The 12,034-nt window shown below is 40.6% G+C and overlaps 1 protein-coding gene across 2 annotated transcripts in view; it reads left to right on the top strand.

Moving 5' to 3' along the window:
• The first annotated feature begins 1 nt into the window (after position 1).
• The window catches only part of AGXT2 (alanine--glyoxylate aminotransferase 2), a 47,098-nt gene continuing 35,065 nt past the window's right edge, over positions 2 to 12,034 (top strand). For both annotated transcript variants that reach the window (XM_066244322.1, XM_066244318.1), the window contains exon 1: positions 2 to 214. In XM_066244322.1, the coding sequence (XP_066100419.1) occupies positions 127 to 214 (88 nt within the window). In that variant the 5' untranslated portion in view covers positions 2 to 126. The remainder of the gene's footprint in view (positions 215 to 12,034) is intronic.

Below are 12,034 nucleotides of genomic sequence, written 5' to 3'. Positions count from 1 at the left end.
CACCCCAGGACTCCCCTCCAGAGCTCCTCCCCTTCTGTCCCAATCTCAAAGTCCAGCCCGTGGGTGAGAAGTTGGAGCCCTTCTTCAGACCTGCTTCCGTGGGGATTTGCTTACTGACTAGGAGAGATGATTCTAGCCTGGAGACACTTGCCACGAACTCTGCACCAGAAGACTTCTTCACCCAGAACGCCTAAGACATGCCTTTCCCCGAGCCGTGAGTGGAAACCAGGGGGATGTGGGTCAGCAGAGGGTCAGTGAGGGGAAGGGCACAGAGCCCTGGAGACTGTTGCCGGCAATTCTGGAATGTTAGACGAGGATGGGATCGTGGAGACAGGTCATCACACAGTAGGGTGCCCCTCCCCCCCCCGTCAGATCCAATGCTCCGTCTTGTGTCCAGTATTTTCCAATGCTGCTTTTGTCTTGAAATGAAATCCCTGGGTAATAAAACCTGACTATTCACACTTTCAAAATAAAAACAACATGATATCTTAGCTGTAATATAAATAAGAAATAAAAGGAAAGCAATTTAAAGTATAGTATTAACTTCAATATATAGGTGCTCAAGGATGACTGCTTTAAGAGACACATGGCCTCCTCACAAACTTCTACCATGCCCCAGGAAGTGAAGCCATCCCCTGCATTACCAACATGAGACCAAGACTGAGAGACTCAGAGAAGTGCAATCATTAACCCAGACACCCAAGAAACTAGGACTCAACCCTGAGCCTAGTCTTCTGTGCAGACTCTTCCCTTTCCAGGAGGAACAGAGAATGTGAGAGGATCTAGGGTAGCCAGCCATTGGTGGCTTCACATCTTACGTGCTGTGTGCTTGTGATTTTCACACTCATTTATTTGTTCTACTAGAACCCTAGCGCATCCTCAACAGTTTTCCTCATGCAAACATGAGCATAGGCAGCTCTCTGCACGTGTGTGTGCCTTAGAGCAGTGGTCCCCAACCCCCAGGCCACGAACCAGTACCGGTCTGTGGGCCATTTGGTACCGGTCCGCAGAGAAAGAATAAATAACTTACATTATTTCCGTTTTATTTATATTTAAGTCTGAACGATGTTTTATTTTTAAAAAATGACCAGATTCCCTCTGTTACATCCGTCTAAGACTCACTCTTGACGCTTGTCTTGGTAACGTGATACATTTATCTATCCCACCCTAAAGGCCAGTTCGTGAAAATATTTTCTGACATTAAACCGGTCCGTGGACCAAAAATGGTTGGGGACCACTGCCTTAGAGGGACCCTGGGCTCCCCAAGCTCTAAGCAGGCATAAGAAACCCATTTGCATTCTGCATTATGATCAATTTTACCTTCACTTTCTCCTCATCTTTCCTTTTCTTCTTTCTCTTCTTCTGCCCTATTTGCTTTTTATTCCCTCCAAGGTTGCAATTCTTTAGAACTTAATACATGTCTGGTGCTTTAAGTGATTATCTCTTTTGATCTTCAGCCAGACTTGTGAGTATCACTGTCCCATGTCACAGATGAGGTCGCAGCAAAGTAGAGAATGATTAAGAGATTTGGCCAAAGGGACTCAAAACCAGGTCTGCCTCACTCCAAAGTCAGAGTGATCCCACCAGACCCTTCCTTGCCACCCTCTTCCAATTCTGTTTGGATTTCCTTTTTCCCTCCATCAAGAGTCTTTTGCTAAAACATCCTTTAACCCCAACATTTTCTAAGAAGGATCTAGAATTATATCCAGAGTTTTATGCTTGGTAAGGCAAACACTATGTTGAAAGCACTGGCTGAAGACAAAGCAAGAGGATTTGTCCCCTCTGAGGCCCCCTTCCCCTTCCTTCCCCTCACCCCTGGTTGTGGAGCCGGGCTGATGGTGGCAGCGGGTGTCTTAGAAATGGCAGGTAAGGCTTGGTGCCCAGAGGTCTTGATTAGCTCACTGGGGACTCCTTGACATAGTTCCACTACAGAGGAGAAGCAACCTTGCATACCCACACCACATAGACATGAATGGCATACTCTTTACCTGACCTTTTAAAATCCTTTGGCGTTTGATTTCTACTTTCTTACCTACTGTAGTTAACTCATTCAAACATATAGTCTCTGAACACACTCTTGTTAAGAACCTGCTGTGTGAAAAATATGCATCCAATGTAAAGCATCTGAGCACCTATTATGCCCCTGCCCCATAGACAGAGCCATGGTGAGCAAAACAAACACTGCCCTGTGCATCCCTGTGGGGGAGACTGGGTGTAATCAGATAAACAGCATGTAAAAAACAAACAGACAAAACCATCCAGTAGAGACACCTGCTGTGAACAAAACCAAATCTGGGTGAGGAGATAGGAAAATAAAAAGGGGGAGGGGTCATCAGGGACTGGGTTAGATGTTGTCACCAGGTGTTAAGTGTTGTTAGATAAGTAAAAATTAATATGTCACAATCCTGTATAACAACTACATACAGACTGTATGATTTGTGTGTATATAAAATATTAGGCCTTGTCCAGTTCAATAATGAGCCTTGGCTTGATAGCTCAGTTGGTTAGAGCCTCATCTCAATATGCAAAGGTTACCGGTTCGATTCTTGGTCAGAACATACAAGAAACAGATCAGTGTTTCTGTCTATCTGTCACCCTCCCTTCCTCTCTCTCTAAAAATTAATAAATAAATGTTTTTAAAACTAGGCACAATGATTTGGAGTTATATTTGGGCACAAAGCTATAGAACAGGGGTCCCCAAACTACAGCCCGCGGGCCACATGCGGCTCCCTGAGCTCATTTATCCGGCCCCCACCGCACTTTCAGAAGGGGCACCTTTTTCATTGGTGGTCAGTGAGAGGAGCATAGTCCCCATTGAAATACTGGTCAGTTTGTTGATTTAAATTTACTTGTTCTTTATTTTAAATATTGTATTTGTTCCTGTTTTGTTTTTTTACTTTAAAATAAAATATGTGCAGTGTACATAGGGATTTGTTCATAGTTTTTTTTATAGTCCGGCCCTCTAATGGTCTGAGTGACAGTGAACTGGCCCCCTGTGTAAAAAGTTTGGGGACCCCTGCTATAGAAGCAATTTGATTTCAGCATAAAAGAGTGGAGAAAATATCACGAGGGCACCTTCTTTCTTTCTAACTAGCTAATAATTGTTAAATGTATAACATTTCCAGGAAGGTGGGATATGTGCTGAAATGTACCATATTTTTATTATCTGCTCTTCCTCCTACAAGGAGATGCATGGCAGGGGGCAGGGGAGGGTAAATAATGCCATGTCCATGAGAAACTTCCCAAGACTCCAGCAGACTCCTCTAAGAAAAACATTAAAATTGCCCCTAAAGGGAGGTCTCCCACCTGCATTGCTCCAGGAAGTCCCTGCTGCAGTCAAGGGCCAGGAGGGGTGACCTCAGAGAAGGCCTGCTATCACAAGTGCCAAAAAGAAGGAGAACCCGCCATCCTCGGGGTCAGACAGAGCTCTCACCTGTGAACAATGACAACTAGCCCTGGTTTTACTTTGGCAAAAGGGCATTTATTTAAAGGGGAGGGAGGGAGGGAGAGTCAATGGGGAGTGGGGGGAGAGGTGAGGAAGGGGCAGGATTAGGCTTGAAGACACAAGGGGACGCTGCAGGGACAGCTCCTGGGGTGAACAGCCTTGTGTGCATGTATGCATGCCCTGTCTCTGATGAGGGCCAGCGTTTCCCTCCATCCCAGTCATCTGCTCACAACGTCGGGTCCTAAAGAGAGGACATCTTGTTCACCCCTCAAAGTTCTCTTCCCCTTCCCTCGGCATCCCTGGTGGGAGGCAAGCATCTGATACACAGGATGGCCAAAAGTAGGTTTACGGTTGTTCATATAGAAAATAATAGTAAATAATAACATAAGAATAAACTCTGTGTTCCACAGTCATGAGTATAAACCTACCTTTACCCAACCTGTATTATCCTGAGACCTGTCACACACAAGTTAGGCAGAAGTGGTTCTCCACAGAGAGACTAGGGTGCCACCTGTCATGGTGAAGGGAGTAGATGCTGAACAGCAAGGACAAGTGTCCTCTGTGATGTCCTGCAGACTGTGGGACAGTTTATGATGGAAAAAAGATCTCGATCTGGATTGATGACGTCAGAGTAATGGCGGAGTAGGAAGCGATACCGATAAATCTCCCCCAAAACTCAACAAGATCTTCAACCAGAAACAGAAAAACCTATACTTGGAGCTTCCAGATTCTTCGCAATACACCCAAAGGTATGATTGAGTGAAAAATTGGCTAAATATATAACCAAACCCCGAAGGAAATAGGGAGTAAGAAATGCTCCACCTTCCTCACTAACCTAAACAGGGCGGCTTTTTCTGGTAACTGTGAATATAGAAACTGAGGCGGGCAAAGGGGGTGAATAGATCCAGGCCGCCGCAGCAAAAACGGCCGAACCAGGCTGTGGCTCAGAGATCCAAGCCGAGGAAAATCTGACCCTGTGGCAACCCGGGCAATACATGCTAACACTCGCGCCAAACCCAAACAAAGAAAGACAAGCGGAGCGGCCATTTTACCCGGTCTCCTGGTCGGTGCGCAGTTAGTGGAAGAGAGATTTCTTCCTAAGCCGCGGAAGTGGGTACCCGTGTTGCCCCACGGAGAGGCAGGGTCAGAGGCCTTTCTGTGGGCTGAGGGCAGAGTCTCTGGGCAGCCCCAGCGCCCTGGGAAAGCCACGCACGGGAGGGAGTGAGAACTAATCCCAACGGTGGAGATTTTCCGTGCTGGAGGCTGTTTCACTCAGAGCGAAACGCGGCCGGCCTCATATCCTGGTTTGCGCGCGCAGATAAGGAGTGAGCGATTCCTCCGAGTGCCTCGGCAGTGCACGCCCGTGTTACCGCACAGAGGGGCAGAGTCAGGGGCCTTTGTGTGGGCCAAAGCGGAATCTCGGGCCGCCCCAGCGCCTTGCAAAAGCCGCACACGGGGACGGAGCGAGACTCAATTCCAACGCTGCAACTTTTCCCTGCGGTTGGGGGTTTCACTCAGAGCGTGAGACTGCTGGCCGGATATCCTGGTTGCAGACAGTGAGTGAGAGTTTCCTCCAAGCGCCCCGGAAGTGGGCGCCCGCTTGTGTTACCGGATAGAGTGGCAGAGCCAGAGGTCTTCGAGTGGGCGGAAAGCCCGCCTGATTATGCTAGCAGCTCTGACTGACTGAGCCTTACCCAGAGCCCTGTGCTGAGTGGAAATAGAGTGGGGAGTTGCCAGCAATTTGAGCCTCTTACTATCCAGGCAGAGGCAGCAGCAACCCCATACCTGGACTATCAGGCTACTAATTGAGGAAGGAAAGACTAGGAGAAAGGCTCCAGGAACACGGACTCTCTCACTGTCGGAGCCTATAAATGCTAATGAGCCTCGACTCCCAACGAGAATAAAGCACAATACATGACATTGCCATAGAGACTTATCAACTGCAAACCTCTACCTGAGCGTGCCAAAGGGGCAGAACCCGGGGTACAGAGTCACCGACCAGGAAGAGGGAGAGAAAAGAAAAAGCAAGAAGATAACCTCTCAAAATCAAGAATAATCTGCAGACTTTATAACCTATCCCATTTTATTATATTTGTTCGTTTGTTTCTCTTATCTTCATTCTTGAGACTTTTTTTTCCTCCTCCAATTTGGCCGATTAACTCTCTACCGGTCTTACTCTCTCCTCTCCCTGAACTACACTACCCATAAGTGTTACATCTCCCATTATCATTTCTCTTCTCTTCCTTTCTCTCTATGAGGGTTGCACTCCAAAACCCTTAACTCTCTCTCTCTCTCTCCTTTCTTTTTTCTTCTTTTAGTGGTTCCCTCTTTTTTTCTCTCTCTCTCTTTCTTTTCTCCCTCTATATTAGTTTCTTCCTTTCTCCTTTACATCTCCTCTCATTCAAACCTCAATAACAAACAAATTATCTTATCTGGGACTCAAACCTATGTTTGTGGCATTTTGGGGGGTTTTTACTTCACCTTTTTAACTCACTAGCAGTGCTCCCATCCCTGGCTCTCCATATTATCTAGTTCTTGTTCCACTAAATACAATAGTAAGTTTTTAATTTGTCCCCCCATTTTTCCATTTTCCTCTTATTCCTCTCATCATAACTCTTAGAAAACCAACACCTAAAAGCAAATCATTTTATTCTTGACCCAAATTTTTTCCTTATTTGCTTTTTGTGGGTCCATACGCTCTTTTTTTTTTCTTTTTTCTTTTTTTTTTTTTTTTTCCATTTTTTTTTTCTTTCTCTCTTTTTTGCCCCTTTATTACTTTTCCCCAATTCAGGCCCTCCATCACAGGCATTGTTTGTTATAACTCACAGTCCACCACAAGATTTTCTCAAGAAAGAGGGGAGAGGAGAGGAGAGGAAAAAAAGAGGGGGGGAATAATTTCCTTTTTTAAAAAATTTTTATTTTATTTTATTTTTCTTTATTTCATTATTAATTTTGTTTAAAAAAAACAACTCTTTTCGATTTGTTATTTTTTTATTTTTTTTAACTTTTTATTCTTTATTAAATCTCATTAATACTATCAACAAAAACACCCTCAGATGCCATTAAGGAAGAGAAAATCGAATATCATGGATACAAAAGAAAGAGAGGTAACACAGCTAGATGAGGAAAAATCTATGGAGAAAAAATTTAATATATTGGAAACCTTGGAGCTAAATGACAGAGAATTCAAGATAGAAATCCTAAAAATCCTCCGAGATATACAAGAAAACACAGAAAGGCAATATAGGGAGCTCAGAAAACAACTCCATGAACACAAAGAATATATGTCCAAGGAAATTGAAACTATAAAAACAAATCAAACAGAGATGAAAAACTCAATTCACGAGCTGAAAAACGAAGTAACAAGCTTAGCTAATAGAACAGGTCAGATAGAAGAGAGGATTAGTGAAATAGAAGACAAGCAACTTGAGGCACAACAGAGAGAAGAAGAAAGAGACTCAAAAATTAAAAAAAATGAGATAGCCCTACAAGAATTATCTGACTCCATCAAAAAGAATAACATAAGAATAATAGGTATATCAGAGGGAGAAGAGAGAGAAAATGGAATGGAGAACATACTTAAACAAATAATTGATGAGAACTTCCCAAGCCTGTGGAAAGAACTAAAGCCTCAAGTTCAAGAAGCAAACAGAACTCCAAGTTTTCTTAACCCCAACAAACCTACTCCAAGGCATATCATAATGAAATTGACACAAACCAACAGCAAAGAAAAAATTCTCAAGGCAGCCAGGGAAAAGAAGAATACAACATATAAAGGAAGGCCCATTAGATTATCATCAGATTTCTCAGCAGAAACTCTACAAGCTAGAAGAGAGTGGACCCCAATATTTAAAGTCCTGAAAGAGAGGAACTTTCAGCCACGAATACTATACCCATCAAAGCTATCCTTCAAATACGAAGGAGAAATAAAAACATTCACAGATACAGAAAAGATGAGGGAATTTATCATCAGAAAACCCCCACTCCAGGAATTACTAAAGGGGGTTCTCCAATCAGATACAAAGAACAAAAAAAAACAGAGCCACAAGTAAAAGCTCCAAGAAGAACACAATAAAACCAAATTTAAACTGTGACAACAACAAAAAGAAAGAGGGGGAGAAGACGGAGATTAACAGTAGCAAAGGACGATGGAGTGCAAAAGTACTCACAAAATAGTTCGCTACAATGAACAGGGTAGGGACCCTTTTCATTACTCAAAGGTAACCACCATTGAAAAAACCACCACAGAAGCACATGAGATAAAAAAGACAGCAACAGAGGAAAGATGTATGGAATACAACCAAATAAAAACAAAAGATAGAAAAACGAAAGAGAAGGATCAAACAAGACACAAAACTAACAGAAAGCAAGATATAAAATGGCAATAGGGAACTCACAAGTATCAATAATTACACTAAATGTAAATGGATTAAACTCACCAATAAAAAGGCACAGAGTAGCAGAATGGATTAAAAAAGAAAATCCAACTGTATGCTGCCTACAGGAAACTCATCTAAGTAACAAGGATAAAAACATTTTCAAAGTGAAAGGCTGGAAAACAATACTCCAAGCAAATAACATCCAAAAAAAAGCAGGTGTAGCAATACTCATATCGGATAATGCTGACTACAAGACAGGAAAAGTACTTAGAGACAAAAATGGCCATTTCATAATGGCTAAGGGGACACTGAATCAAGAAGACATAACAATTCTTAATATATATGCACCAAACCAAGGAGCACCAAAATATATAAGACAGCTACTTATTGATCTTAAAACAAAAACTGACAAAAATACAATCATACTTGGAGACCTCAATACACCGCTGACGGCTCTAGATCGGTCATCCAAACAGAGAATCAACAAAGACATAGTGGCCTTAAACAAAACACTAGAGCACCTGGATATGATAGACATCTACAGGACATTTCATCCCAAAGTGACTGAGTATACATTTTTCTCCAGTGTACATGGATCATTCTCAAGAATTGACCATATGTTGGGCCACAAAAACAATATCAGCAAATTCAGAAAAATTGAAGTTGTACCAAGCATATTTTCTGATCATAAAGCCTTGAAACTAGAATTCAACTGCAAAAAAGAGGAAAAAAATCCCACAAAAATGTGGAAACTAAACAACATACTTTTAAAAAATGAATGGGTCAAAGAAGAAATAAGTGCAGAGATCAAAAGATATATACAGACTAATGAAAATGACAATACGACATATCAGAATCTATGGGATGCAGCAAAAGCAGTGATAAGAGGGAAGTTCATATCGCTTCAGGCATATATGAACAAACAAGAGAGAGCCCAAGTGAACCACTTAACTTCCCACCTTAAGGAACTAGAAAAAGAAGAACAAAGACAACCCAAAACCAGCCGAAGAAAGGAGATAATAAAAATCAGAGCAGAAATAAATGAATTAGAAAACAGAAAAACTATAGAAAAAATTAATAGAACAAGGAGCTGGTTCTTTGAAAAGATCAACAAAATTGACAAACCCTTGGCAAGACTTACCAAGGAAAAAAGAGAAAGAACTCATATAAACAAAATCCAAAATGAAAGAGGAGAAATCACCACGGACACCGTAGATATACAAAGAATTATTGTAGAATACTATGAAAAACTTTATGCCACTAAATTCAACAACCTAGAAGAAATGGATAAATTCCTAGAACAATACAACCTTCCTAGACTGAGTCAAGAAGAAGCAGAAAGCCTAAACAGACCTATCAGTAGAGAAGAAATAGAAAAAACCATAAAAAACCTCCCCAAAAATAAAAGTCCAGGCCCTGACGGCTATACCAGCGAATTTTATCAAACATTCAAAGAAGACTTGGTTCCTATTCTACTCAAAGTCTTCCAAAAAATTGAAGAAGAAGCAATACTTCCAAACACATTTTATGAGGCCAACATAACCCTCATACCAAAACCAGGCAAGGATGGCACAAAAAAAGAAAACTACAGACCAATATCTCTAATGAATACAGATGCTAAAATACTAAACAAAATACTAGCAAATCGAATACAACAACATATTAAAAAAATAATACATCATGATCAAGTAGGATTCATCCCAGAATCTCAAGGATGGTTCAACATACGTAAAACGGTTAATGTAATACACCATATCAACAAAACAAAGAACAAAAACCACATGATCTTATCAATAGACGCAGAAAAGGCTTTCGATAAAATACAACACAATTTTATGTTTAAGACTCTCAACAAAATGGGTATAGAAGGAAAATATCTCAACATGATAAAGGCCATATATGATAAACCATCAGCTAACATCATATTAAATGGCACTAAACTGAAGGCTTTCCCCCTTAAATCAGGAACAAGACAGGGTTGTCCACTCTCTCCACTCTTATTTAATGTGGTACTAGAGGTTCTAGCCAGAGCAATCAGACAAGACAAAGAAATAAAAGGCATCCATATCGGAAAAGAAGAAGTAAAGGTATCACTTTTTGCAGATGATATGATCCTATACATCGAAAACCCCAAAGAATCCACAAAAAGACTACTAGAAATAATAAGCCAATACAGTAAGGTCGCAGGATACAAAATTAACATACAGAAGTCAATAGCCTTTCTATATGCCAACAATGAAACAACTGAGAAGGAACTCAAAAGAATAATCCCCTTCACGATTGCAACAAAAAAAATAAAATACTTAGGAATAAACATAACAAAGAATGTAAAGGACTTATATAATGAAAACTATAAACCATTGTTAAGGGAAATCGAAAAAGATATAATGAGATGGAAGAATATACCTTGTTCTTGGCTAGGAAGAATAAATATAATCAAGATGGCTATATTACCCAAAGCAATATACAAATTTAATGCAATTCCCATCAAAATTCCAATGACATTTTTTAAAGAAATAGAGCAAAAAATCATCAGATTTATATGGAACTATAAAAAACCCCGAATAGCCAAAGCAATCCTAAAGAAAAAGAATGAAGCTGGGGGCATAACAATACCTGACTTCAAACTCTATTATAGGGCCACGACAATCAAAACAGCATGGTATTGGCAGAAAAATAGACACTCAGACCAATGGAACAGAATAGAAAGTCCAGAAATAAAACCACATATATATAGTCAAATAATTTTTGATAAAGGGGCCAACAACACACAATGGAGAAAAGAAAGCCTCTTCAATAAATGGTGCTGGGAAAACTGGAAAGCCACATGCAAAAGAATGAAACTGGACTACAGTCTCTCCCCCTGTACACAAATTAACTCAAAATGGATCAAAGATCTAAACATAAGACCTGAAACAATTAAGTACATAGAAGAAGACATAGGTACTCAACTCATGGACCTGGGTTTTAAAGAGCATTTTATGAATTTGACTCCAATGGCAAGAGAAGTGAAGGCAAAAATTAATGAATGGGACTACATCAGACTAAGAAGTTTTTGCTCAGCAAGGGAAACTGATAACAAAATAAACAGAAAGCCAACTAAATGGGAAATGATATTTTCAAACAACAGCTCAGATAAGGGCCTAATATCCAAAATATACAAAGAACTCATAAAACTCAACAACAAAGAAACAAACAATCCAATAAAAAAATGGGAAGAGGATATGAATAGACACTTCTCCCAGGAAGAAATACAAATGGCCAACAGATATATGAAAAGATGCTCATCTTCTTTAGCTATTAGAGAAATGCAAATCAAAACGGCAATGAGATACCACCTCACACCTGTTCGATTAGCTGTTATTAGCAAGTCAGGTAATAGCAAATGTTGGAGAGGCTGTGGAGAAAAAGGAACCCTCATACACTGTTGGTGGGAATGTAAAGTAGTACAACCATTATGGAAGAAAGTATGGTGGTTCCTCAAAAAACTGAAAATAGAACTACCTTATGACCCAGCAATCCCTCTACTGGGTATATATCCCCAAAACTCAGAAACATTGATACGTAAAGACACATGCAGCCCCATGTTTATTGCAGCATTGTTCACAGTGGCCAGGACATGGAAACAACCAAAAAGCCCATCAATAGATGACTGGATAAAGAAGATGTGGCACATATACACTATGGAATACTACTCAGCCATAAGAAATGATGACATCGGAACATTTACAGCAAAATGGTGGGATCTTGATAACATGATACGAAGTGAAATAAGTAAATCAGAAAAAAACAGGAACTGTATTATTCCATACGTAGGTGGGACATAATAGTGAAACTATTGATAAGAGTGTGGTGGTTACGGGGGGAGGGGGGAATGGGAGAGGGATAGGGGGTGGGAGGGGCACAAAGGAAACAAGATAGAAGGTGACAGAGGACAATCTGACTTTGGGTGGTGGGTATGCAACATAATTGAACGACAAGATAACCTGGACTTGTTATCTTTGAATATATGTATCCTGATTTATTGATGTCACCCCATTAAAAAAATAAAATTATAAAATAAAAAAATAAAAATAAAAAAAAAAAATAAAAAATAAAAAATAAAATAAAATAAAAAAAAAAAAAAAAAAAAAAAAAGAAAAAAGATCTCTCGGGTCTGGGAGCTGGCAGCTCCAGCTCAGTGGGGAGCAGATGAGAAAAAACGTTCTCC

This window comes from Saccopteryx bilineata, chromosome 1, assembly GCF_036850765.1.
Source record: "Saccopteryx bilineata isolate mSacBil1 chromosome 1, mSacBil1_pri_phased_curated, whole genome shotgun sequence".
NCBI classification, from domain to species: domain Eukaryota; kingdom Metazoa; phylum Chordata; class Mammalia; order Chiroptera; family Emballonuridae; genus Saccopteryx; species Saccopteryx bilineata.
The sequence above is the reverse complement of the archived record's forward strand: the minus strand, read 5'-3'. Positions and strand labels throughout refer to the sequence as shown.